Raw genomic sequence first — 27383 nt, 5'->3', positions numbered from 1 at the left:
GCTCAAAGGGAAGCCTCCTGGGTTCAGTTTCCAGGAGGAATGAGATGTACATGTGGTTTTCAGCTCAGAATAAATTCCCAATAAACAGTCCTAAGGGAATTCAGGACAGAGCAGGCAGGGTGAGGCGGTGGGCGTGGTCTTTTGTGGGTGAGTTTGTTGAGGGCGTGGCCTGGGTGAGCAAGGGCGGGCTCAGGGTCAAGTGGGCGGGGCCGGGCGGGGCCGGGCGGGGCCGGGCGGGGCGGGGCGGGGCGGGGCAGGAGGTGTAACACTCACTGTACAGCGCGGGCAGAGCCATTCACCGTTCGGGATCTCCGGCAGCGGCGGGTTGAGGCAGTGCAAGTGGTAGGAGGAGGGACAAGCATCACAGCACAGAAGCTCGCCACCGTCCTTGCACACGCGGCAGAACTCCATGTGGTCATCCTCCTCCTCCTCGCAACCGCCCTCCTCCTCTTCCTCATCATCATCCTTCGGCTCCCACTGGATCCCCTCCTTCTCCTGTATGAAGGAACCAGGGTGGATGCACCTTGGGCGGGATCCCCTTCCACAGGTACCAGTCCCCAGGCAATGACCTGCCAACCCTAGTCGGGACCTCAGCCACAGCTTACACAGTGTGGGCAGCTCCACTTGCCCTCTGGAGCCTTCTCCAGCTCCGGGTCCAGGCAGACCAGGTGGTACGCCCTCGGGCAGGTATCACAGAGAATGATCTCCCCTCCCTGCTGGCACACCTCGCAGTAGTCCTGGTGGTCTGTCTCATAGCCGTCACCATCATCAACTAGGATGGGGAGAGGGATATAATGGAGGTCTGCTGTAGGTGACCATTTCCACTACCCTGACCAGACTGGCACATGATTTCAAGTAGATGGATAGATAGAACGAAGAGAAAAGAAAGCTGTGGAGTGTGAAGGTGAACAGAGATGGGGGAAGAAGGAAGGGGAAAAAAAGGAAGAAAGGAAGGAGGGAGGAAGGGAGGACAGAGAGTCAGTGTGTGTGGATAAAGAATTGCAGAGAGGGCACGCCTTTAATCCCAGAACACGGGAAGCAGAGGCAGGGGCATCTCTATGAGTTCAAGATCAGCCCTGTCTACCTAGCAAGTTCTAGACCAACTAGAACTATGTAGTGAAATCCTGTCTCAAAAACCGGATGGGGGGGAAGGGGGTATTTGGAGGATCAAGAACTGATTGGGGCGCTGGGGGTGAACTTAAGTGCCTGGTCCATTCCCCCTCTTCTAGGGTGTAGTATTAAGAAACCCTGGTTTTCTTATTTCTTCCTCCCTAGGACAGACAGCAGACAAGGGTGGTTGAGAGAGCACAAGGTTGGGAGAGGCTGGAACTGAGGATGCCCTTCCCCCATTATCTGCACCACCGCCATCATTAAAAAGGCTCCGCCCCATCATGAAAAAGGCCCCGCCTCCCATCATGAAAAAAGCCCCACCTCCCATTATAGAAAAGGCCCCGCCTCACATTATGAAAAAAGTCCCGCCTCACAGCATGAAAAAGGCCCCGCCCCCATCCTGGAAAAGGACCCACCTCCCATCATGAAAAAGGTCCCCATAAGGAAAAGGCCCCGCCCCCCGAGAAGCCCTACTCCTCTTCTTCTTGCGCCTCCTCTTATTCTTCTTGCCCAGAGCTGCAGAGCACTCAGAACGCACAGAAGAGCTGTGGATGCTGGCATTGTCCAAATCTGAGTCCTCCGGTTCATCCTCCTCGCTCTGCAGAGAAGGAGGTCGGGCTGTGAGTCGGGACCCGCCCTGGTGATTTGGGTAAGGCAGGGCCAAAGAAACTCTGAAGACTCCCTGTGGCTTCTCTCTGCCCTCAACCCAGCTAGCAACCTGTGCTAGCTAGCGCACAGCCTGGGTGCCCCACCATCCTCCCAACTCCTGCTCTCCAGACCTCTTGCACCTCCATAGTTCTCCACACTGCTTCCCCGGGCTCTGACTTCCATCTGCCTAACTCTTACACAGCCTTCAAGGGCCACCCTAAAGAACCCCTCCCCCAGGGAACCTCCACAAATCTCTCCCAGTGGACCAATGGCTCCATTGGAGCTGAGTTAGCCTCCTGCATCTTGGGCAGGGTCATGCCTTCCAGAGCAGCCAGCCTTGAGACCTGACACTTGCCCCCACCAAATGACAGAGAAAAGCTTCAGCCCTCTTCTCTATCCTCTGCAGAGCTGCGGGGACAAGTGACAGCTGCTTAGCTGGACTGAGAAGCTGAGACCTGGGGCTAGAGGAGGAAGTGTGGCTCCAGCCAGCCTGGTCAAACAGGCCACCCTCCAGCATTGCCACTACTGCCACCCTCGGAGCACAGCTGGGTATAGACCCCATGGTGGGCCAGCTGATTGCCTGCTGTATGGAGCCACTGTGGGCAGGAGCCACAGCCAAGCTCCTAGGTCTGGCCAGAGGCTAGGCTAGATGGGTCCTTGGAAGGATCCCATAAATGGGGAAACTGAGGTCCAGTAGGCCTGTATGTACAGAGGCTGGGACAGGTGTGTAAAGCCTGCCTCAGTTAGCTGGAGGAAAATGAATGTGACCCTCCCCTCACCACCTTGCACACACAAGCACAGTCACTGAGGAACTCTTCTCTCCCCCCCACACATATTCACACATGCACACGCGTGCACACACATATGCGTGTACATTTGCACACACATGCGCACACATAGACACTCACTGAGGAATGCTCTACCCCCACACACAAACACACATATGCACACACATACACATGCACACACAGAGACACACACACACACACACACTCACCGAGGAACCCTTCTTCCTCTTGCTGATCCCTCCGAAGCGGAACTTGAGCCCTGCCACTCTCTTGCCCCTGCCCTTTTTCTTGGAATCTTTGGCGCCTTTGTTCTTCTTCCTCACTCCGGGCCCTGGACATTGTGACAAGGGTTGCCGTGACCAACATTGCCACTACTGCCACTGATGGCCCACTCCTCCCTGGCCACCTCACTGAGCCTCCAGGCCTGCCCATAAGGAACTGGCCACGTGCACCGTCACCCTTTCCAGACGAGAAGGCTGAGGGCCTGAAAGGGGGCATTCTTGCTTAGGTTACTTTAATGAGACAGACACACCTGTCAAGTCTGTCTGTCTTGGCCACCATGCTGGCCAGACTGTGGAATAGCCAGAGGAGTCATGGACACTTACAAGTGCCTACCAACTTGGGAACGGCCTCTACCCAGTCTCACCAACCTTGACTTCCATACCAGCAGGGCCAGCTTCTAAAACCCCACCCACCTCCCAAATCATGGTATTTCTTATGGCTACCACTCCCAACTTTCCTATCACCCTGGGCTACAAGGCTGGAATCCGTGACTGTACCACAAACAGCACAGTGATTGATGTGCCATCTAGGGAATGATGTCCCTGTCCCCACCCTAGCAGCCCACCCTGCTGCCAGAGCAAATCATGGTGCCTGACGGTAGGATCCACACCCTGGCCACTCCTCCTCTGGCTATACCCCATGGGGATGGGGACCCAGCTGCACTCAGGGCATGCCACAGAAAAGCTATTTCAATCTTTTGAGCTCATGGAGTCAAAGTTCTGCACTGGCTCCGGGCAGGGGAATTAAGGACTATGGAAGACAGGTGGACAGGACACAGAGACAGAGTGAGAGCGGACGGAGCACCTGGCCTATGGCACGCACCCCCTTACCAGGCACTCCTGGAGACATGAAAAGGGGGTGCCAGGCACAATACTGAGCGTTGTCCCAGACACTCTGTGGGCTGACACAGGGGACCCATCAACCCTCTCAACCCATCAAGTCCCACATCTGAGCACTATAAAGACATAGTGGTGGGAGCCTATCAGTGTCGCCAGCCTCTCAGAAGCCAGAACTTCTATCCAGGTTGCAGACTGTCCCTCCTAAGCAGAAAGCCCTGCTTGCCCTCCCCACACAGTCCCATCTGCCCTGGGTCAGGCGGGACTATGTCTCCTCGCTGTCCTTCCAGACCTGGTCACGCTCACTTCTGTGAGGTCCCTCTGCAGGGATTTGACACGGAGTAGCCCTGATACAGGAGGTGCTCATAGGAGAGGGTCAGCCTGCCTTAAACACAAGGCAAAGTCCAGAGCTGGAATAGCTCCATCCTATGGGCTCCCACCAAAAATCCACCCACTGATCCTCTGCTTCCCCATCCTCCCCAAGAGGAGACAGGAGAAGCTGTGAAAAGGGAAGTCAGCCTGAGGCCAGGTAAAACACTGAGTCCTCAATACAGAGCCACCAGACAGGGCCAGTGCCCAGTCAACCACAGCCTTACCCTTGCCCTCTTTGGTCTTGGCCTTGCGTACGGGCAGAGGCTGGGGCACTTGCTGGGGACTGATGGCCAGTGGAGGAGCGATGGTCACCGTCTCCACGGCCGCAGCCACGGCCGCCGCAGCTGCCGCCGCCGAGCTGCCCTTGAATGGGTTGTTGGCGCTGAATTCTCGCCACTTGGCCCCCAGGACAGTCATCATTTTGGACATGGGGATCTTCGGGTTCTTCTTAGCAATAAGAGGCCTGTGGGAAAAAGACAGGAAGGTGAGGGGGGACCACCCTTTCTGTCACGCCTGTGATGTGTGGCTAGCCCAGTAGTCCTAGCTAACCCAGCAGCCCAGTAGGGGCAGGGAAAGGATAAAGTGACTACTCCTGACTCATGGAGTATTTCCATTGAGGCAGGCTACACAGAAGGACCCAGGACAGGGTCTGGGAGGGAGGGAGGCCCAGCCATCTGCTGTACTAAAATGAAGGAGTCCTGACCCCAAGCTCTTCCCAGGTCAGGGGTTACTCTGATAGCCCTCTCCCTCCACCTCCCCTCAGGTAAACACAACCCTCATGGTCACCCAGCCACAGCAGCCAGGCCCTGGCCCACCGGAGGAACTGGCTGAAGGCCTTGTAGTTGGTCAGCGTGTGGTAGTCATCCTCAGAAAATAGGTAATCCACATCGTCAAGCCCCCATTCGGCCATGAGCTGTCCCGAGGACTTGGGCTCCTGCAGAGACATGGCCAGAGGTGGGGTCAGAGGCACAGGGCCCTGCTCTGCAATCCGCAAGCTAACAACAGCTCTCACCCACCACTGGGACACCGAAAGCCACACCCACCCTGTCCCGACAACCCCACCAGTGTCATGTCTCAGATGCCAGCTCACAGGACGCTCAACGCTGTGAGCTCTAAAGCTGAGATTGGGGAAAGATCACGCACGTTTCTGCTGAAAGCAAAAGCAGATGGGTGGGGACAGGCCGCTCTGCTAAGAGAGCAGCTCTGGAGACTGGGACAGACAGGCAAGACCTGAAGCAGTGGTCTGAAGCTGGAGGAGCAGAGTTGAAAGAGTCCCTCAGCCTCCTCCTAGATGTGCTAAGGATGCTAAGGAAACTGAGAAAGAGTTCAGTCGGGCCATCACAGGGGTCAGAGAACTAGAGGACCACGGGACGGCCTGGCCCCTAGTGAGCCGGGATCACAGGACATGCGGGTTGTGGAGAAAGGTTTTGTTTTGTTGGGGTTTCTGTTTGGGTGGTTGTTTGTTCGTTGGTCTCTCTACATAGCCCTAGCTGTCCTGAGTGTAGACCAGGCTGGCCTCAGACTCAGAGAGATCCTCCTGCCTCTACCTCCCAACTGCTGGGACCAAGGGTATTTGCCGGTATGCCCAATTTATTTCTTTCTATGCGTATGAATGTTTGGCCTTTGGCCTACATGTATGTCTGACTACTGCATCGGTACCTGGTGCCAGTGGAAGCCAGGAAAGGGCATCAGATCCCCCGCCCAACACTAAAGTTATAATTCTGAGCCACCAACACACTCGTGCACTGAGCCATCTCTCCAGCCTCCCCGTGGGTCAGTTTTAACCAATGGCTCTGCCAGATACTATCAGCAAGACATGGACAAATTAATTCACCTTTCTGCCTCAGTTTTCTTCATTCTGCCTCAGGTGCCCAGGACCTGTGACTGTTATGGGGCCACCCAGACACCTTCCCCTCCCCCTGTATCCTACCTCTTCCAGGTAACCTCCCACCCACTAAGCATCCTTTATAGGGTACATTCCCTGACCGGCCAAGACACACAGACACCCCCCCCCCCGTCCATAGAGGAAGGCAAAGTGTGCAGCCTTGGGTGACACCAGAAAATGCAACACAGAGCTCCTGAGCCCCCAATCCCCCTTGGGAGCTGTCTCTCTGCTCCTACAGTAAAAGGCAGTGAAAGTGCAAATTCACTTCTTGGTTGGGGGAATATCAATGTCCCAGAAACGGCCTGCATAGGAACCAGCTCAGGGATAGTTCCACGAGGGACACCCTCCCGTTGCCAGCCTGCCCCCTCAGACACAACCCGCCATTCCTGGGAGACATGGATGCAACATAGTAGCAAGCAGATGATGATGTCACCAGTACTCTATCCTCAGCTCCTAGAAGTTCATTTCTCAAAACTGTCCCCAAAGCTATTACAGTCATAGCTGATTCACAGCACACCCACCAGTGACTAATGGGATCACATTGGGTGTCAGGACACCCCCAAGAGAGCAATGCTCCCCACGTGCACTCCACCCTTCAATCATGCGTAGCCCTCTGCCACCCCAATGGTGACTGCGTTAATGTTTACGGTGCCACAGTGTGGCTCACAACCCAGGGGGTGGCCTCGGTTCAATTGCAATGCCTTGACTTGCTCTCCTTGTTTGTAACAAGGATTGCTCGTGCCCGAAGGGCAGCCAGACCCATCTTTACAGCCACGCAGCTCCAAGTTCACTGAGAGACTGGAGGAACACCCATGTGGGCAGAGTGGCAGAGTGCACCAAGTACCCGGGCAGAGCTGGTCACGCGGGGCTGTCTGGTAGATGCTAAGTGGCAAAGATACCATTTGCTGTTTCATTTTCCCCAGACTGCTCCAAGCAAGAGGTTCCCAACACCAAACTTGAGTTCACGCCATCTATCATTCTCTCCAGAAACAGCCGCACGCTCAGGTGGGCGAGCTATTGCCAAGAGCAGCCCCAATCTGTCAGCAAGACAACCACACTGTCTTGCTTGCTACCACAAGACCCTAAGTTTCCCCTCATGATCTACGTCCCACGTCCTCCAGCGTGCACGTGCACACAGAGCTCTGTACGGCCTCCCTGACTGCTCTGAGCTCGCCTGCATCCTCCCACCTGACCCCACCCCCGGCAATTACCTTCAAGCCTCCGTCCTCATTATCCTCTTCATCCTCATCCCTCTTTTTCCGCTTAGCCTTCTTCTCCTTTTTCTCCTTCAGTTTCTTCTTCTTCTTCTTGGTGGGGCTGTAGTCGCTACCTTCGCTCTCTGACTTCTCCTCCAGATCCTCCTCATTTTCTGACAGCTCATCATTGCTCCCCTGGAGAAGGAAGGGGAAGACGGTGAGGGTGTCAGACACCCCAGAATGCCAGAGACCTGGGGCGGCCACCGACCTTCTGAGATCAGGTGAGCTACTGTGGAACCAGACTTCCCCAGTGTCAGCTTCTATTTGGGTCAGAGTGGATTTGGGGAGCATGATGGCACTGCACCCCAGGAACTCCTGGTAGAGGCCATGATGACCAAAGCCAAAAGCCCAAGAAAAGTTGCCAACAGGAGCTGACTTGTCCACCCTACACCCATCAGCCCATGGATGGATCGGGTGCACAGGGAGGCAGCCACGGTACAAGCCTGTCTCCAGGATGGCCACTCCACCTCGACCGTAGAAAACGGTATATTAGGCAGCTCTTAAGATTGACTGGGTTGTGTTTCCTGTGTGTACGGGCAGAAAATGGCCCATTTATATGGAGATGAGGGTGTTTACAGTCATAGCATACCCACCAGCAAGATATTGTCCCTGGAAGGAAATGATTTGCCCAGTTTGGAGGTAAATGAACAGCAGAGCCCTGTCCTCTTCTACAGGGGTGAGCAGGGACAGGCTGGCACTGTCGCTACGATCACCAGCTCAGGACTCGTCACCCTTGTGATTGATGAGATATTTTTCATGGAGAGAGCCAGGAATATGAAAACTGAGCTATGAAAGACAGCTGGGGAGAGGGAGGGAGGAAAGAGCAGGAGAGGAAGGAGATGATGAGGGGCGACGGCGACAGGGCCTGCTGGACAATCTTGGAGGATCCTAGCCATTCCCTTGCTTGTCCCAGTAGAGAATTTCCAGTTAGGCGCATCCCATCAATTAGCTGAGGTTGGGCATGTCACTGAAGGGTCCTCTCCCTGCTGTCCAGCTGGGAAGACCCCATCCACAGGCTCTCCTGGAAGCTCAGCTCAGTCTCCCTCAGAGAAGACGGAACCTGTCACCTGCTATTCGATCACCGAGTCAGCACGCTGGCAAGCCCTTCTTGCTTCCTCAGAATACTGACTCTGCCCTGGACCCAAGGGGGCAACTCCCAGCTCCGACACCTGTCAATAGCATGAAACCCTGTAGCCACAGTTCCCAGGCTCTGGCATAAAAAAAAAGTGGAATTCAGATGGGGACATTCCCTTCCCCCAAGGAGACAGAGACCATGTCCAAGAGATCTGAGAGCCCCAATTCCCACCCCCAAAAGAAGCAAAGGTGAAAGACAGCACGACAGCGCCATATGTTTCAGCACCATAGACAGCAGCTGCAACCTGCCCTTGAGAGGGAAATCCACGGACTCCACCAGAGTTGGAACCAAAAGACCCAGGGAGGTGAATCCTTGAAAGGCCTGCCCATGGGCTCTTGCTAGCTTGGGACATGTTCAAGTCATATAAATGCCCTTGATCTGCACCGTGGTGAGATAAATCAGGGAGATTGTGCACGCAGAGGCGCCGGCGTGGACAGCCATGCTCGCAGACTGGGGTAACTTGGGAGAGCCAGTTGGCAAGGAACTTAGACTGGACAAGTCTGCATTCGGAACCACAGACGCCCTTTACTCTAGATACAAGTGGACCACGCCCAAGCAAAGGAAACACCCTCAAATGCTGACATTTTTTCCTCTGGGTCAGGACCAAAAAGCCAGCCACATGGGAAGTGGGCAGACAAGTGTTGCCTAGTAGCTAGTCAGAGCATCTACTGGGAAGAGGACACTGCCATACCCAGGGTTCAGGGGAAGCCAGAAGTGGCCAGCACAGCTTAGAGCCAGAGGAGACAGAAAGAAGAGGGCAGGAGGGAAGCACGCCTCCAGCTGACCGAGTGCAGAGCAGTGATAGGGGCAGGGCTTGCTAAAGCTGAAAGCCCTGAGCAGGACTCAGCCAAGGTACACACCAGAGCCAGGTAGGAGTGCAGAGGGCTGAGCTGGAGACCGGCAGGGTGGGTCTCAAGCTAGAAGCCCCTTTCCTCTATCCATCCCCCAAAGCACAGGCAAGATGTCCACCTTGCCTGTTCCACCCATGGGGAGAGAAAACTCTCTGAAGCCCCAGGCCCCAAGCCCCAAGGCTCCTCCCTCTCCCCTGCCCTGCCTCTTCCCAGCTATGCCTGAATGCCACAGTGGAGTACAGGGTGAGCCTGTCTCCCAGCAGAACCTGTACCAGCTGTTCCCACACTTCCTCTGCTGGGCCTCCTTCTCTGCCTGGCACACATCATAAAAACATCTTGCCTCGCAGAGAACCAGTAAACCTCTAACAATGTTCACCAGTCAACCTCTCTCCTGAGGTCTGAGAACAACCAAAGCACACACAGGCTGTGGAAACCAGGATTACAGATGGGCCTTTGACCTTGGCACCATCCTTCATGGGTGTGACTGTTAAGGTCCAACCCTGGGTGTCACTGTTAATTGGAGCACTAGTGGCTGTGAGGACCTCAGGGGACACACAGATGCCACACCCGAATTGGGGGCAAACAGGGGTCTGTCTGCTGAGCGCCCTTTTTCCTGTTCACCAGTTATGACTGGTGGGGACCCCAAGCAGCGAGTCCAACACAACCCCTTCTCCCTCCCCGATCTACAATTTCTGAATCTAGGCCTCCTGTCTGGCTCCCCACCCCCTTTCTATGCCCATCACCCACATCACATCTCCTGAAAAAGAGAATAATAGTATTTAGAGTCAAAGGAAGAACTCAGGGAGTTGGTCATTCTCAGACTTGGGGTCCTTCAAGACCGAGAAGGGAAAAAAAAAAAAGAATGAAAGCTGAGCCTCCCATTCACCAGTGTTATAAACAGTTATAATTTAGCACTGAATAATTGGTTGCTATGGCAACCGCTGCAGTACAGGTTGAAATCAGTTCTCCCTCCTGCGCTCCGGGTCTGACAGGGAGCTTCATCTACATATGCTCAGGTTCCGGCTGCAGTCCTGTTATTTTATGTAAATCAGAAGCCAGGGCTTGCTGCTTGCCCGTGCGCTCCCCCCACCCCACCCCACCCACACCCCAGCCCAAACCACTGCCTTACTGCCCACCTGCGCGAGTCACCTGGTGGGGGATGCAGCGGTGGGGTCGGGGGAGGAAGGAGATTCCCGCACCCAGGATCCAGGGCTGCTGGGTTGGGTGGGTGGGTAGACGGATCTTCCTCTTTGTAACTAGCGTGCTATAGACCGCCACCCCCACCCCCCAGATCCTGCAGCTGGTGAGAGAGCGAGAGCCAAGCAGAAGGATGGGATGAGATGGGAAAGGAGAGGAAAGCACCCAGGCCTAAGGGTCACCTCTGGTGCTCTTCCTCTGGAAACCATGTCTACCCTTATGTCCCACCCTTTTAAAGCAGCAGCATTGCATCTTAAGGAGCGACGAGAGGAGAGAACGAAAGAGAGGAGGGAGGAGTGGGAGTGGAAAAATGAAATGGAAAGAGAGACAGACAGACAGATTAATATGGCAGAGAAAAACACAGACTGGGGGGTTGGGGATTTAGCTCAGTGGTAGAGCACTTGCCTAGGAAGCGCAAGGCCCTGGGTTCGGTCCCCAGCTCCGAAAAAAAGGAACCAAAAAAAAAAAAGGAGGAATAGCCAGTGTGTGCAACTGAAGAGCAAACAGGTACAGAAAAAGCCAACCATGTCCTCAGGACATGGCTGTACCTTCCTTGGCCTTGGAGGCCACCATACCCCAGCCCCACGGCCCCTCCCCATCTCCAGCCCCCTTCCTACCAGAGCCATGGCAACCCCATGCCCAAGAAGGAGGCAGAAAAAAAAAAGCCCTGCTCAGAAGGGAACCCATGGTCCCAGCCATGGCTTGCCATTTGAGAACAAGTTGGGGAGGCCCCTTGGAATCCAGAACCTAAATCTGCAGGCCCGGGGGGCATCATCAGTAGGAGGCAGCAGCTGTAGTAAAAGATTCTGGGGCCGTGTGTCAAGCACCTCCTCCAATGGGGGGTTCTCCATGCAGAGCCTGCTCCCACACCCTGCCTCCACTTCCTCATCTGGATAACGGGGACAGAGAGCTTCGTGACTCCTTGGAGGAGGCCTTAGATTAGAAAAGTCAAAGCTCCTTCCTTCCTTCCTCCAGGCTGGAGACAGCTACAGGCTTGCCTGTGGTAAGGCGTGGGGCGTTCTGGGAGGAGACAAACACATCAATCCTAGACATAATACCAGACTACAGACAGCCTTCACACAGGGGTAGAGTAAGCTGAGGAGTCAAAGGAACTCCAGGAGAACGAAGGGTGGTACACGCACACACACACAAACACATATACAGACATAAACACACGCACACACATACACATGTATACACACACACCAAGATATAAAGGGGGCTGGGGATTTAGCTCAGTGGTAGAGCGCTTACCTAGGAAGCGCAAGGCCCTGGGTTCGGTCCCCAGCTCCGAAAAAAAGAACCAAAAAAAAAAAAAAAAGATATAAAGCAAGGAAGGAAGTGGAGTGGGCTTAAAGAGGACCCTGAGGAACTTGGTCCTTCCTCAGGGTCCTTGCCATGCATTGCTAAGACTGCTCACACCCCTGGATAAGACAGAAACAAGAGGAGAAAGCACACAGGCTTTGGATCCCTCAGATGTCCTTGATCTTCCCCATGGTGGTCCCTCACTAGGTCCACATCTGACATGTTCCCAACACAAGAAGAGGACAGAGTCGGGACCCGAGTGGGCAGTGGCTCCCACTGCATCATTTTCCCTGTCTCTACATTCTGGAGCCCCAGGGAAAACCAGCTCAAAGCCTTGCAGTGACTCGGGTTTACTGAGGGACGAGCACGAGGCCATCATTGTCTTCGGTGGACCTCTGAGCAACTAAGGAAAAGTATATAGCCCACCCTCTAGATGCTGGGATAAGTTATATGCCTGCCTCAGTTACCCTACACTATCCATTGGTGAACCCAGAGATGAAGTGCGTCAGAACCAGGCACACAGTAAGCATGCCACCTCTCCTCCTCAGCCTTGAGTCCCAACTGCTTCTGTCAGAACCAGGAAGTAAAGAACAGCAGCATTTAACATCACCAAGCGTGAGCACGACCCTTACACACAGCTCCTCTCAACGGAGCCTCCCCAAGGAGACAGAGGGAGGTTCCTATAGAGTAGCCTGGGAGAGGGCGGGGCAGACCAGCAGGGCAGGCCGTGACAACCGTGTGAGGTGATGGAGACAGCTAGTGTAGTATCACGGTGTCCCAGCTCACGACAGGACAGCTGACCCTCCAACTTCCTTATATTTCCATCCCAGGGGCGTTTCTGCATGACGTAGCCATTCTATGCAATTCAAGGTCCAGGCCTCGCCTCGCCCTGCCCCGCCCCTAGTGTGCCTCACCTCTTTCTTCTTCCTCTTCCCTTTGGACTTGCTCTCCTTCAGCTTCTTCGGCTTCTTCTTGGGAAGGCTCACGGGCTCTGCAGGAAAGAAGTCCTCAAAGCCTTCAAGGCCACCGTCTTCTTCTTCTGCAGGAGTTGGAAGGGAGAGGGGGTCACCTTCAATTTCAGACAAAAACAGGGCCACAGAACCAAAGGCAGGCCATGAGACCCCCTACACCACCACATGCCAAATCATGACCATGTGACCACAGTCCTAAGCCAAGTGACAACAGTCATGTCTGGCTCTGGTAGACGGCACAAGTCACCTTCCCTCTTCCGTAAGAAGGGAACCCAGGGGTTGGGGACTTAGCTCAGCGGTAGAGCGCTTGCCTAGCAAGTGCAAGGCCCTGGGTTCGGTCCCCAGCTCCGAAAAAAAAAAAAAAAAGAAAGAAAGAAAAGAAAAGAAGGGAACCCAGTAAGCAAAAGCAAGTCTCTACCCTGGTGTCCTTAATGACCTTGTGGGACGTCAACATGGTAGCTGGCTGGCCCTAGGAGGGCTGGGGCCCAACAGAGAGGCCAAACTGAGTAAAGTCTATCCTGGCCCCCAGAGGTTCAAGTATAGCTCAGATGTGACTCACGAATATAAGACAGTAAGAGACACAGGTTCCATCAGCCAAAGATTTAATGGAATCGGCTTGATAAGGTCCCTGTTTTGTTTTTTTTCAAAGATGGGGTTTCTCTGTATCCCTGGCTGTCCTGGAACTTGCTCCTTAGACTCAGGGAGATCTGCCTGCTTCTGCCTCCCAGGTACTGAGATTAAAGGTATGGGCCACCACTGCCTGGTGACAGGATTCTCTTTTTTTTTTTTTTTGGAGCTGAGGACCGAACCCAGGGCCTTGCGCTTGCTAGGCAAGCGCTGTACCACTGAGCTAAATCCCCAACCCAAGACTACACTGGAGCTGGAGAGCTGGCTCAGTGGTTAAGAGCACTGACTGTTCTTCCAGAGGTCCTGAGTTCAATTCCCAGCAGCTACATGGTGGCTCACAACCATCTGTAATGAGATCTGATGCACTCTTCTGGTGTGTCTAAAGACAGCTATGGTGCATTCATATGTATGTATGTGTGTATACACACACACACACACACACACACACACACACATATATATATATATATATATATATATTTTTTTTTTTACACTGCTTCCCCTGCCCACACACTCCCAACATTTTTTTGGGGAAAATCAATACACACTCCCAACAGAGACAAGCAGGATACCAAGCCGTGGGTTTTCCAGAGAGTCCTGAAGTCCCTCGTTGATGCAGCCTAGCCAAATTGGAGGATTTACAGTCCAGTAAGAAATCCTGTCTAAAGGTAGCAAAGCAGAGAGTGACAGAGAAGGCGTCGTGTCTTCCTCTGACCTCCACATTTGTGTGTGCCCCCACACTCAGGCACACACACCACAGTTTTTAAATTAAATTCCAAGAGGAGTCGAGGTGGACTTAGGGCCTGGGGTCATTTAAAGGGTGGCTAATTAGCTCCATGTCACCCCAAAAAGGGACTTCTGCTGTACTGGGGGGACCCATACCCATTGGGGAAATCCAAGTTGATGCAGTATTCCCATGCTCCAGACTTGCACGACCAGGACATGGGAGCAAGAACCAAACCACCCAGAGTAGAGAGACAGCCACCCCAGAGGGGAAAAGGGGAGAGAGGGAGGGAGGGAGTGAAGGAGAAAGAGAGAGAGTGAGACTGACTCAGAGGGGGAAAGGGGGGAGAGAGAGAGACTGACTCAAAGGGGAAAAGGAGAGAGAGAGAGAGAGAGAGAGAGAGAGAGAGAGAGAGAGGGAGGGCTGGAGAGATGGCTCAGCAATTAAGAGCACTGACTGGGGGGGGGGGTGTTGGGGATTTAGCTCAGTGGTAGAGCGCTTGCCTAGCAAGTACAAGGCCCTGGGTTCAGTCCCCAGCTCCAGAAAAAAAGAAAAAAAAAAGCACTGACTACTCTTCCAGAGGTCCTGAGTTCAATTCCCAGCAGCCACATGGTGGCTCACAACCATCTGTAATGGGATGCTCTCTTCTGGAGTGTCTGAAGAGAACTACAGTGTACTAACATATAAATATATAAATAAGAGAGAGAGAGAGAGAGAGAGACCCAGAGACCCAGACAGAGAGACCCAGAGTGGAAAAGGAGGGGGGGGAGAGAAAGAGAGAGAGAGACCCCCAGAGGGGAAAAGGAGAGAGTGCCCCACCAAGAGAGGCAAAGGAGGCTTCCACTGTCTAGGGGTGGCCAGACATTGGAGAAGAGCCTGTGCCTCACATGCGTTCATAGAGAGGCATCCACCACCTTTCAGGTCCCATACAAGTCTACCTGCCAGCCTTGAATCTCTTGAAGGAGGAAGACAGGTTCCCACTGGTTTTCTGTGGCTCCCCAAACTCCATGACTAACCAGTCACACATATCCTACCCTCAGAGGGCATTTTGTGGCTTCAGTAGCTACAATCCCCTTTCTGAACCCCACAGGGTCAATCTGCACATTTAGAACAATCTGCACATTTAGAACATCTTACAGGGGCAAGGTACCCCTTGGCACCAGAACCCCATCCAAGGAACCAGCAGCCCCACCTGCCAACACAGCGTCCCAGAATCCCCAGGGCAGGGATAGTTTGCAGCAAGGTCCCAGCCCCTCCCCTGTACAGATGGAAACCCAGAGGAGCAGCCATCCAATACAGAGAGGAGAAGGCAGGCTCTAGGTAGGACTGGAAGCCGCTACAGGGAATATGAGTATGTTCAAATGCAGGTCCCTGGAAGACCACCGCAGTACTGAGTACCACAGTACCAAGTACTGTAGTACCAAGCTACAGAGAAGTACCACAGTATTGAGTACAGTACCCAGATACAGAGAAGTACCCAGATACAGAGAAGTACCATGGTACTAAGTACCACAATACCCAGCCACAGAGAAGTACCACAGTATTGAGTACAATTCCCAGCTACAGAAAAGTACCACAGTACCAAGTACTGCAGTACTTAGCCACAGAGAATTACCATAGTACTGAGTACCACAGTATCCAACTACAGAGAATTACCATAGTACTGAGTACCACAGTACCCAGCTACAGAGAAGTACCATAGTACCAAGTACCACTGAGTAAGTAGCACAGGGCTCATGTAGCAAGTACAGCTGTTGTGGTCTTGGCAGGACTCAAAAACACAAGGGAGTGGCCATAGGGCTGTTCCTGACTTGGGTTTCCACAGGCCAGGGGGCCAAGCGGAAGCCAGGTGACATTGGAAGTAACCCGCTGCTCCTCTGAGCTCTGATGTACCAGAGGCAGGGAGAATCCACAGAAGCCCTCAGTGCCCGGTGTCATCTGGGTGTGGAGGAGTCTTGGCCACTGCATGACAAGGATGGCAGTGAGCCAGGCTATGGTGACCAGTGGGATACCCATCCACGCCTGTGTACTCTCCCAGCACCACAGACACCCAACCCGACAGAAGCTCCCATCCCCTGGGAGCGGTCCACACCGGTTATGTAACAGGCTCCAGGCTGATGCAATCCCGAGGGGGCCCTTCTCCCTCCTGCCTGCTCTGGGCAGTCTTCTGTCTCCACCCAGCAGGGGAATCCTCAGGTTTAGGAGGCCAACCCAGCACAAGTCCCCCACCTGACCAGCAGAAGAGACAGACGAGGAGGAGTGCACAGGTAGCTAGGAATGTTCTGGAAGGAAGCCTGAGGTCCATCGGTGGATACTGAAGAGAGCAAGAAACAGCCCCCAAGCTAGCTGTAACTCATCCAGAAAAAACACAGGCCTCACATTCATGTACAGAACCCCCCACACCTCCTCTACAAGGCAACCTCACAGCCCAAGGCTGCCTGCTTAATAAAAAAAAAGGGGGGGGGGGCGTTGGGGATTTAGCTCAGTGGTAGAGCGCTTGCCTAGCAAGTGCAAGGCCCTGGGTTCGGTCCCCAGCTCCGAAAAAAAGAAAAAAAAAATTTCCCTCTGGGAAATTTTCAGAGCTCGCCCATGAGGATAAGGACCCAGTTCTGACCATGCCTCTCTCTCTCTCTAGCAAGTACTTCCTGTCCCCATGCAGCTTCTGGTAGCTCCGAGGACAGACACCTGAGGTTTGGCCTGTGACACCAGGCCCACCCATCATGCCACACACCCAGTCTGCACTGACACTCGGCTCCCTCTTCTCACACGGACCATCCTTCTCCTTAGCAACAGGTCCTGAGCCTGCACCGTCTGCCAGGGGCAGGTCAGAGGCTGGCTTTAAAACAAAGGACATGGGGCCAGTGGGGGAGATGGGGTTCCACTACACTGGGGTGAGGGGTTCCAGGGTGGGGGAACCCTGTCCTGCCAACTGTCAGCCCCTTGAGGCTTGCTTCACTGCCCTTCAGGCCTGCCTGTCTGTACCCTCAAATACCAGCCCTGCCCCGCCCCAGGGCCCAAGGTTCCATGGATCCTAGCCAACTAGAATTAGGACCATTAGCTTGGTAACTCCTTAAGTGGCCCCAGTCAGAGCAGGCCTGGGGAGCAAGGGGGTCTACTTCGGAGGCTTGGGATGAGACACAGCTCGAAGACAAGAGACAGTGTGAGGGTTTGTCAGGTAAAGGCTCAGCTTCCATAGATTTCCCTGCAAGCTGGCCACTCAGCCCTCAGCGCAGGCCTGGTTCTCCAGCTGCAGCTGGATGAGGTGGGTGACCCTTCCCAGCCAGTAAATTAGCAGTGGCACTGAGCCAGCTGTGGTGACTTGGGTCGCTAATCCCAGCACTCCACAATCTGGGGGCAATATCAAAGTTCAAAGGCGGCCCAGCAAGACTGTCTCAATAAAACAAGGTATTTCAATTCCCCTATTTACAGATAGGAGACTCTGAGGACCTCCTCACCACCCCATATCTCAGTTCCACCACTGTCAGAGGGCACAGCAACCCCGGCCCCAGTGGTACACACCGGTATGTGAGCCCTCCCCTCGCATAGCCCTCTGGGCCTCGGACTGCCCAGAGCCCAATATTGCAACAGTGTGCCTTGTGTGCCAAGCTCAGGATTCCCCCAACCCAAGACCCCTGAAATGGCTAAGGCCAGCTCTGAATCCAAGAATTCATGGAGACTGAGAGATGAGCGTGGGGTACAAATCAGGACAGATCTCAGAATCTACACCTAGGGTGAAGTCCTGCCAGGCTCCAGGCCCCACCTGGTCTGAGGAAGAACAAGCCTCCGGGAAGCTTTCCCAACAGGACAGTGGTAGAAGTTACGTCATCTCGGCTCCGTGAATGGGAGGGCTAGGGCGTCAGAGGAAGGAGCTGGGACAAGAGCTCTGTCACTAGAGTCAGAGGTGGGCAAACCAACCATGGATGGAGTCTGCCGCCCTTCCCAGAACCCAGGGAATTGGGGCTCCTTCTGTTTCAACCCCTACAACCCATCTCCAAGAAGGGAACAGGGCCACCTAGTGGTCAGGAAGGAAGAAGGCCAGAGAAGTACAAGGGCTTTTAACCCCCACCCCTTCCTCACCCAGCACCCTAAAGGCCTGCTGCCCACTGACTAGTCTTCATCTTTGGAATGGGCTTCACGCTGCAGCCTTCTTCCTGGCAAGCAAGAGACGCAGACTTGTGAACAAGAGGCCCCCCGAGGCTGGGTGCATTCCCGTGATGCACAAAGAACCCAGGAGGGGTCACGGGGTGGAAGAACTCTGGGGCCAGGGCTTCTGGACACCGAGAAGCCAAGACTAAAGATCTCATTAATCTCTGGAGACCTCCCCACTGTGGCACAGGCCCTCGGCCGATCCAGAGCAGTGCCACCACCCAAGAGGCAATTAATAATTTATTTATGACATTTAACAAAACCCAGACATCACCTCACTGGCATCTCATAAAAGAAAGCGGCCATCCTGAGAACGAGGGGGAGAAGAGACGCAGGAGAGGCTCTTATCCTAAGTGACTGGGAGGGGGAGAGTGAGGACAGCCCAGGCAAGCAGGCAGAAGCCCCCAGTCAGGTGCAGGGCACGGTGGGTGGGAAGAGAGAGGCAAGGAATATAAGACAGAGAGATCGATACTGGAGGAACGGGAAGAGACAGGATGAAAGAGGCAGATGCAGGAGGACCTTTGTGTGTTTGAGCCTAGCCTGGGCTATAGAATGAGTTCCAGAACAGGTCTGAATAGTGAGGCTTTTCTCACTCACTATCAGATAACACACACTGCTCAGGACCCGGTCCAGGAAATCTGTGTTGAGTAGGGGTGGGGGGGTAGATGGTAGAAAGTCGAATGGGAGTGGAGAGATGGACAGAAACCGGTGGATGGGGAATGGATGGGGACAAACGAAGGATGACTGGGCAGATGCATGCAGGAATGGTGGGTGTGTGGATGGAGAGTTTGTGAGTGGATGGATGGTTGTGGGGTGGATGGACAGATGCATGGAGCTTGTGAATGGATAGGATGGTGGGATGGATGGACAGACAGATGAATGCTGAGAGTTAGCTGGCAGATGGATGGGTGGATGGATAGATGGATGGATGGATGGATGGGTAGATGGATAGATGGATGGGTGGGTGGATGGGTGGGTGGGTGGATGGATGGATGGGTGGATGGATGGATGGATGGATGGGTGGGTGGATGGGTGGATGGGTGGATGTGTGGGTGGATGGATGGATGGGTGGATGGATGGATGGATGGGTGGATGGATGGATGTGTGGGTGGATGGATGGATGGATGGGTGGATGGATGGGTGGATGGATGGATGTGTGGGTGGATGGATGGATGGATGGGTGGATGGATGGGTGGATGGATGGATGTGTGGGTGGATGGATGGATGGATGGATGGATGTGTGGGTGGATGGATGGATGGATGGGTGGATGGATGGGTGGGTGGATGGATGGATGGATAGATGGATGGATGGATGGATAGATAGATGGATGGGTGGGTGGATGGATGCGTGGGTGCATGGGTGGATGGATAGGTGGCAGGATGGCTAAGTGGTTGGTATTGTAGGTTGATAATTTGATGCTTGGGTGGGTGTTGAAAGAGTCAAGCTCCCTGGAACATCCCTACCCTAAATGGAGGGCCAGCTTAGAAGTGCAGGCCTTGGGGCTGGGGATTTAGCTCAGTGGTAGAGCGCTTACCTAGGAAGCGCAAGGCCCTGGGTTCGGTCCCCAGCTCCGAAAAAAAGAACCAAAAAAAAAAAAAAAGAAGAAGAAGAAGAAGTGCAGGCCTTTTCGAGTCATGGTGAGTCAGATCCTCACCTCTGACCCCAAGGAACCTGAAACACTCACACAGGGAGGTCTGTAGGACAGAGACAAGGACCTGTCTCCCCAGGACCAGCAAGAAGACAGGCTGGGCTCATCAGTTTGATGGTTTCTCCAATTAACCGTGGAGACCTCCAGCCCAGCAGAGCACACCCCTGAGGAAAAGCCCTTTCCTCTCTGCCTTCAGCCCCTCCTCAGGCAGTCCCTCCCCAGCCACGTCCCCTGACCAGCACTTACTGGATAAGAGTTCAAGTCTCAGGAGCATGTCCTTAGGGAGCCAGCTCCCCCTTTAGATGCTAGTCGCACCTGCCATGGTCAGCTGTGACGTGTTGGGCACTGTGACCTGGACGTTCTACGTGTACTCTCTTACGAGACCTCATAATAACCTTCTATGAGGTAGCTGGTGCCAGACTCATTCTACAAGTGGGGGACACTGAGGCAGAGGGACTGAGGGACTTCCCAACACCCCAGGACTATCCAGAACATTGCTGCAACTTAAGGCTTCCTCCGTCCATCCAACTCTTTCTTAAAATGATTATTTATTTAATAGATATGAGTACACTGTTGCTCTCTTCAGACACACCAGAAGAGGGCATCGGATCCCATTACAGATGGTTGTGAGTCACCATGTGGTTGCTGGGAATTGAACTCAGAACCTCTGGAAGAACAGTCAGTGCTCTTAACCACTGAGCCATCTCTCCAGCCCCATCCATCAAACTCTTAAGTCCTCCCTTTGACCAGCACACTCCTCCGGGAATCTGGCAGCTGCACACCTCCAAGCCAGAAGAGGTTGGAGCCTATCTGACGCTCCTCCTCATAGCAGGCCCACCCACCCTCCACAGAACTAGAGAACTGACCAAAGCAAAGCACTGTGTAGGAAACACACTGCGCAGACTCCAACAAACCCAAGTCCAACCTCTGACGATTGAGTGAGGCTCCCAGAACACTGGTTCCTCCCACCTGGCTCCAGGGGGCTAAGAGGTCACTTTCCTGGAACTCCACCCAACACTGCAGAAGGCCATGAGAGGCAGACAACACTGCCAACAGACATGACTGGGATAGGATGTCCCCACATCCAGGGAGCCAGGGGTGACCTAGAGACCCCTTCTCACAATCTCTCAGGTATCCTCTGTCCAGATTGCAATTAGGAACTCTACTTGGGGGGGGAGGGGAGGCTGACAGAAGGTTCAGAGAACAGAACAAGCTACAAGCAAATAACCCCGGAAGAAGAAAGAGGGTGTCCCATAATGCAATGCAGCTGGAACCTAGGTGGACAGAACAAACTTGCAAGCAAAGGACAGGAGCCCGGTAAAGGTTAGGCTAAAGCCAGGGCCCCAGGACAAGATGGTGCCTGCAGGGTTTCATAGCAATACTATCAGGCATCAGGAGTTGGAGCCCATTGAGGCTGTGTGAGGAGAAGCAGCAATGGGAAGACCAGGTGGACCAATGGTCTGGGTCTAAGGAAGGAAGGTCATTGACCACTGGAAAGTTCTGGAGGGAGCCTATGGGCGGGGGAAGGAAACTTAGGCCAGAGGCCTGGCAAGGTGCTGAATCCTGGCAGGCTCTGGGGGCAAAGCAGTTGGAGTGGTTGGTAGACAGGGCCCTGAATTCCCGACTAGAGTGACAGGAACAAGTGTCTCCTCCTCTGTATGGCCTTGGAAGTACTCCTGAAGGCCCCAAGGGACAACTCCCTACCTACTCTGGAGATTTGGAATAAGACAGGACCGTGTCCACTTCTCTGGGGGCATCCAAGACCTCACCAAGCCCTACACCCTGATGCAAGCAAGACCAGGCAGCAAGGAGGAGGTGAACACAGTTGGGGTAACTGAAGACCCAGGAACGGGTCTGATGATCCAAAGTCAGTTGTCCATGGCCCCTGCCAATGCCACAAAAGGCCACGCCCCAATCACCACCAGGGATCTTTGAAGATCAGGCTCCCAAGTAGAAAACAGCCACAGGTTTCTCATGTGCTTGGCCTTCTGCCTTCCTCTCGGAGACAGAGGGTCTGGCTGCTTCGGAGCAGTCAGCCACAGGAAACCATGCCCCTGCACACCTCACCCCATGGAAGGCTCTCGGCCTGGATGAAAGGGGAGGGGTTGAGCAGCAGGCCCCAGTGACAGCATCAAATCCACTAAACCAACTAGCTAGCCAGCTGAGGAGGAGACTGGGGGCAGGGGGTGTGGCCCTTGGTGAAGATGCTAGCCTGGGAGGTAGTGCGCTCTCCTGCAGAATAGGAACTGGGGTGTGAGTGTGTTAAATAGTCTCATCCTCAGGGATGGAGATTCCTGGGAGAAGGGGGCCCTTCTAACCTCTCACAAGTACCTCAGAAGTCCAGGAGGAGCCATGGACTTGAGAAGCTGAGAAGTGATGCCCCTCAGAAGGGAGGGAGGGCAGCTGACAGGGTGAGGCCCTGCCAGGACGGGAGCCAGTTAACTGAAAAATCCTGCAAGGTAACCCCTGAGGCACAAACACGAAGGAGGCTGAATTCAGAGAGGCAGCTGGCAAGGGCAGGGGCGGTGGCCCTGGGGCGTCAGGCCCACAGGCAAGGAAGCAGGGTGGGCTGGGAACCCGGCGGGCACCAGCGTGCCTAGCACCCAGGGCGGCCCGGGCAAAGTGCTGGGGAGCGACTGTCAGGCGCCGGTAGCGGAGCCCGCGCGCCCAGGCTTGGGCATCGCCAGCTCCCCACGCGCCGCCCGTCCTCGCCCCGCCCGCGGCGCGCGCTTCCCGCCGCCTTCAAGGGCACGCGGGCTGACCCCGGCTCGCCGCGCCCCCTCCCGCTCGGCAGCCGGCGCAGGCCCCCGCCACGGCTTCGCCCGGGGGTCCTCGGCGCACCCCGCCCCGCGCGCCGCGCCCCGGAGCTCGCCCGGCCCTGCGCCCTTGGCCAGCGCGGCGCCAGCAGGGCGGGAGCGCAGCCCGCAGCCCCGCGCCCCTCCCGCGTCCCGGGCCCGCAGGTCCCGCGCCCCCTCACCTGACATCTCCTCCTCGTTCTCCATCTCCTCCGCGAACAGCCGCGGCAGCTCCTCCTCGGTGCCCAGCGGGCCCCGCATGCCCGGCGCGGGGGGGAGGGGAGGTGGGCGCCCCCCTCCCGCCGGGCGCGGTGCCAGCCTTAACCCGTGCGCTGCCGGACGGACCCGCGCGGCGGGCGAGGCGGTCTCGGCGAGAAGATGGCGGCCGCCGGCCCCCCCCGCCCCCCAAACCTCCACCCCCCCGTGTCGACCCCGCAAGCTCTCGGCCGCCTCTGCCCGCACCCGCCAAGCCCGGGCCGCTCCGCCCACCGCGCCCCGCAGCGCGAGTCCCGCAGCCGGCCGAGGGTGGCGGCGGCAGCGCCCGCGGCACGGCGGCACGGCGGGGGGGCGGCACACATGCCCGGATTGTGACGTCCAGTCTGGTTGCTGTGGCAACCCCATCCCATCGTTCCGCCAGCGCGACTAGTTAACAGCGGAGAACAAGTTGGGGGGACTAGTCTTGGGCAGCTGGGTGAGCGCGCGGTGAGGGGCGGGTGCCGGGAGCCGTCCAGGTGCCCGCCGGACCCAAGACACGACAGCAGAGCTGGCTGCGGGGGCTCGATGGCAAGGGCGCAGGGGGAGTCCAGGCGGTGATCCCCGAGCACACCCCAGGCAGGGCCAGCCAGCTGTTGCCACCCTGCCCGCGAAGGGACTTGGGCCCGAGAGGCCGGATGGGTGGTGAGCCATAAACTGCCCCACTTTTCCGAAGCGGACTCACCCCACCTCGGATTCAGGCTATCACGTTTTTAAACCCCTTTCAGAAGAGAAGTCCAAGAAAATGTGGCTCACACTTAAGGGTCACTCTGGTGACAGTGGGTACGATTTATCCAGAAAATTCCGTGGCTTCTCACCCCCCACATGCTCTCTTTTCAGAACTGGGCTGTGTCCAGCTCAAACACATCCAGTTCCCTGGGGCTCTGTATGGTCTGTGCCCTGGACTGCCACTCAGGACACCTGTCGCCTAGCGGAAGGGTTGGCGGCTGCCAGCCCGGCTTGTTAAAGGTGAAGCTCGATGCTGATGCCTTTGCTGGAGCCCTGGGGAACAAGACTAGAATTTTAAATGAGAGCTTTCAACGGGGTGCAGCCTCACAGCAACTTTAAGAGCACAGAAGTTGTGGGGGCCTGAGCTAGCAGGAGGTTGCCAGTTCTCCAGTCCTGTAGAGTGTGGGTCATCCTCGTGTCCTGCTTCTGTCCACACGCTGAGGGAGTGGACCTCACTGCTGCCAGCAGGAGCAGGTCCTGGGTGCTCTGAGAGGGTAGGAGCACAGGACTGAGCTGACCAGTTGAGCCATATAGAGCAACAGTTTCTAGTGTCCAAAGCTGTCACCAGGAGGGATTTCCCCGTCTTAGAACCTTTGGGGAACCATATGATCTGTAGCAGTTTGAGTGTCCTCGGTACAAGACAAGATCTCTTGAGATGGCTGCAGTCACCAGGCTGCCCCGAGACAGTTCGACAGTTCGTAAGGGTTGCAAGAGCCTTTGCTAAAGCTTTCTTCTCATGCTGTACAAATTGTGGGGACACCCCAAAGAAAACCTTTCCTTCACTCGTTCCTGAGCAAAGCCAGGTCTGCCCAGCCTCTCAGGATGGACAGACAGGACACTAGGACTCTCCCTCTGTGTCACAGATCACTTTTACACTTCCCAGGACAGTAGAGGTCCCCTGCACAAGGCAAAAGGACCAGCCATCAGGAGTAAGATAGCTAAGGATCCGAATGGTCCACTGGGCTGTTTCCTTGTTTCCTGCCAGGGAGAGAGCCTCAGTCTGCTGAGGCTTGAGTCTCTATCCTCCCGGGGGGGGGGGGGGCGGCTCGCTGGCTCTCCCCAGACCGCTTGTCTCCCTGACCCCTGACCACTAAGGGTCCAGGAAAGAAAAGCCCAAGCTCAATTGAACATGTCTGCCCTCCATTACCAGCCCCTAAGATTTCTCTGTTGTTGAACATTAAGCCTTTTTGAAGGTCCCCTGTCCAGCCTCAGAGAAACTTGTGTCCTACTTCTCAACACCAGAAAGACGTCCCCATCCCGTGTGTACACAGGCATGCAGATGCACCCATGCACCATTAACCTTGACTCTGACTCCTAAGGCCAGGCTAAGAAAGTCAAGATACTTCAAGAAGAACTCCAACTGCTTAATTTGCAGCAAATTAGGGTCAGGATGAGATGTGTACTCAGGGTGCTTTCCCAGTGACTGCACTGGGGTCTGGGGTAGCATTAGCTAATGATCAAAGACCCAACCTGGAGTGGTAGGGGAAATGTGTGTGGGTTGTGTGTGTGCTAACTGCAAACCTCCAGTAATTTTCAAAGGACACCTCTTTTTTTTTTTTTTTTTTTTTTTGGTTCTTTTTTTTTTTCAGAGCTGGGGACCGAACCCAGGGCCTTGTGCTTCCTAGGCAAGCGCTCTACCACTGAGCTAAATCCCCAACCCCTCAAAGGACACCTCTTATTAAGCTATTAAATGAGCGTTTTTGTGACTATGGACCCAGGGTGCCTGATGTTAAAAAGCAATCACTGAAAGGCAAGCATTCAGTAAACTGCACTTATTGTGACCAGTCCTCTCATTAAGGTCCTATCAGGAGACAGAGTCTTGTGTTTGCTGACCACGGGGCTTGTAATTACACTTCAGTGGCAATTCAAAAATAAAATTATTTCTGATCTGTTACAGAACATTTTATGAAATTTGAGACATAGTTTGTTTCTGGACAATTGAAATAGCTGGTCCCCTTTTGTACACAGTACAACCTCCAGTCCCGGGCTGTGTGAGCCTCCAGTCCTGGGCTGTGTGAGCCTCCAGTCCTGGGCTGTGTGAACGCACCCCCAGGAACTGTCTAGAGTCTATAACTTCAACAGTCTGTCTCCACACCAATGGCCACTACCTGATGCTGGACTCTGAGAGCAGTGGATAGCCTGTACCTAGAAATCAGAACTGCTGGGCACCCTCCCCTCAGCAGGGCACAACCATTCAGGATTGCCAGTTGTCCTGTGGGTAGAAGGAAGGTCAGTGTCCCTCTGTAGACACCAAGACCTGGCTCAGATTGGACATTTTTGTCTAATTTGTTCAGACTACCTGACATGGTGAGGAAGGCCAGAACTTCTCAGACCGAGAACCCTGGAGCAACGGCCCTTCGGTGAGGACAGTAGTCAGCCTGAAGCATTTGACTGTCACTGCCTAGGCTCGGGCTGGGCAAACTCTAGGCTAGGCTCTGCCTAGGCTCACTAGACAAACATGGCTGGATTAGACATCCTCACTCAGAGCTCTCAAACTGCAGCAGTATCCTGGCATCATTTAGGGCAGCCCTCAGCGTGTGCTTTTATGGGTGCTCATGGAAACCAGCATCAACGTGGCCTTCCTCAGTCCTCAGTGGCTCTCTACCTTTTTTTTTTTTTTAAGATTTATTTATTATATGTAAGTATACTGTTGCTGTCTTCAGGCACACCAGAAGAGGGCATCAGATCCCATTACAGATGGTTATGAGCCACCATGTGATTGCTGGGAATTGAACTCAGAACCACCGGAAGAGCAGTCACTGCTCTCAACCGCTGAGCCATCTCTCCAGTCCCTCAGCCTTATTTCTTTACATGCTTTTTATTTAGGGAAGTGGGCACAGGCATGCCATGGTGCTCAGGTGGAGGCCAGAGGACAATTTAATGGAAGTCGGTCCTTTTCCACTGTATATGTTCTAGGGACCAAACTCAGGTTTGAAGACAAGTGCCTGTGTTTGCTGAGCGGTCTTGTTAGTGCATGCACACATGCATGTGCGTGCACTCTCTCTCTCTCTCTCTCATATTTTTTTTTTTCCCAAGACAAGGGTTTCTCTGTGCAGCCCTGGGCTGCCCTAGAACTTGCTCTGTAGACCAGGCTGACCTCAGATTCAGAGACGCGCCTGCCTCTGCCTCGAGAGTGCTGGGATTTAAGGCATGCGCCATCGCTGCCCGGTGTTATTTATTTATTTTTCATTTTAAGATGTGTTTTCTGGGCTTTGCCTCCAGTCACACAGTGCCCAGACGCCAGACTAGAGTCACACAGATGTTGGTGACTGTGGCCATATGGACACGGGGAAGTGAACCCAGATGCTCTTCCGGAAGAGGGTCTCACACTGAACCTGGAGCTGGGCGATCAGCTAGACAGGCTGTAAGTCCCAGAGATCCTCCTGACTCTGCCTCTCCAACAAAGGGTTTACAGGAACAACGGACTGTACCATGTGGGTAATGAAAATCCGAACTCAGGTCCTCGAGCTTGTGAGGTATTTTCCTGACTGAGCCAACTCCCCAGCCCCCTCTACCTGCAACCTTTTATGGAGACAACCAACAACCACTACCGCCATCCCCTCAGGTCCCTGCTTGCTTCATTCACTCGGAGGGGCCACCCACTAACTCCTAGGCTCTCTGACTATCCCTCCTTGCCAGGGTCTTCACCTTCCGGTAAACTATGCCCCACTCAGTTCAAAAGGCTGAGCACCCCAGACAGCAAGAGGTGTCTGGTCAGGGCTGGCTCTCAGCACCTCTGCCAAGGAACCAGCAGGGGACCCTGTGCATCAACTGCTTAGCTACTGCTGGGGAGAAAGCTACAAAAGGCAGGGGTGGGGGCTCTGA

The 27383-nt window shown here is 54.6% G+C and overlaps 1 protein-coding gene and 1 long non-coding RNA gene across 25 annotated transcripts in view; one reads left to right on the top strand and one right to left on the bottom strand.

Annotated features, from left to right (window-relative positions):
* Positions 1-23121, bottom strand: part of Chd5 (chromodomain helicase DNA binding protein 5) — a 50855-nt gene extending 27734 nt beyond the window's left edge. For 15 of the 17 annotated variants that reach the window (XM_017593639.3, XM_017593647.3, XM_017593648.3 and 12 more), the window contains exons 1-9: positions 22760-23121; positions 12580-12704; positions 7133-7312; positions 4852-4970; positions 4261-4499; positions 2756-2877; positions 1585-1708; positions 606-772; positions 274-495 (exon numbers count right to left, since the gene is read on the bottom strand). In XM_017593639.3, coding sequence (XP_017449128.1) covers positions 274-495; positions 606-772; positions 1585-1708; positions 2756-2877; positions 4261-4499; positions 4852-4970; positions 7133-7312; positions 12580-12704; positions 22760-22838 — 1377 coding nt within the window. In that variant the 5' untranslated portion in view covers positions 22839-23121. Of the gene's footprint in view, positions 1-273; positions 496-605; positions 773-1584; positions 1709-2755; positions 2878-4260; positions 4500-4851; positions 4971-7132; positions 7313-12579; positions 12705-20028; positions 20177-22759 lie in introns of those variants that run through there. The other 2 variants (NM_001271226.2, XM_017593644.3) reach the window with 2 other exon arrangements.
* Positions 410-19055, top strand: LOC120103139 (uncharacterized). Of its 8 annotated transcripts, XR_005505242.2 has the most exons (9): positions 410-547; positions 1276-1759; positions 2165-2307; positions 4800-4913; positions 5904-5975; positions 6845-6926; positions 7277-7398; positions 8172-16811; positions 17417-19055. It is a non-coding gene; the product is annotated as an uncharacterized LOC120103139 (long non-coding RNA). The 8 variants fall into 8 exon arrangements; XR_005505245.2 differs by lacking the exon at positions 2165-2307; XR_010066764.1 differs by lacking the exon at positions 2165-2307 and having other exon boundaries at positions 5884-5975.
* Positions 23122-27383: the final 4262 nt, after the last annotated feature.

The sequence above is a fragment of the Rattus norvegicus genome, chromosome 5 (genome assembly GCF_036323735.1).
Source record: "Rattus norvegicus strain BN/NHsdMcwi chromosome 5, GRCr8, whole genome shotgun sequence".
NCBI lineage: Eukaryota > Metazoa > Chordata > Mammalia > Rodentia > Muridae > Rattus > Rattus norvegicus.
Note: the sequence above shows the minus strand (reverse complement) of the source record. Positions and strands in the feature narration are given on the sequence as shown.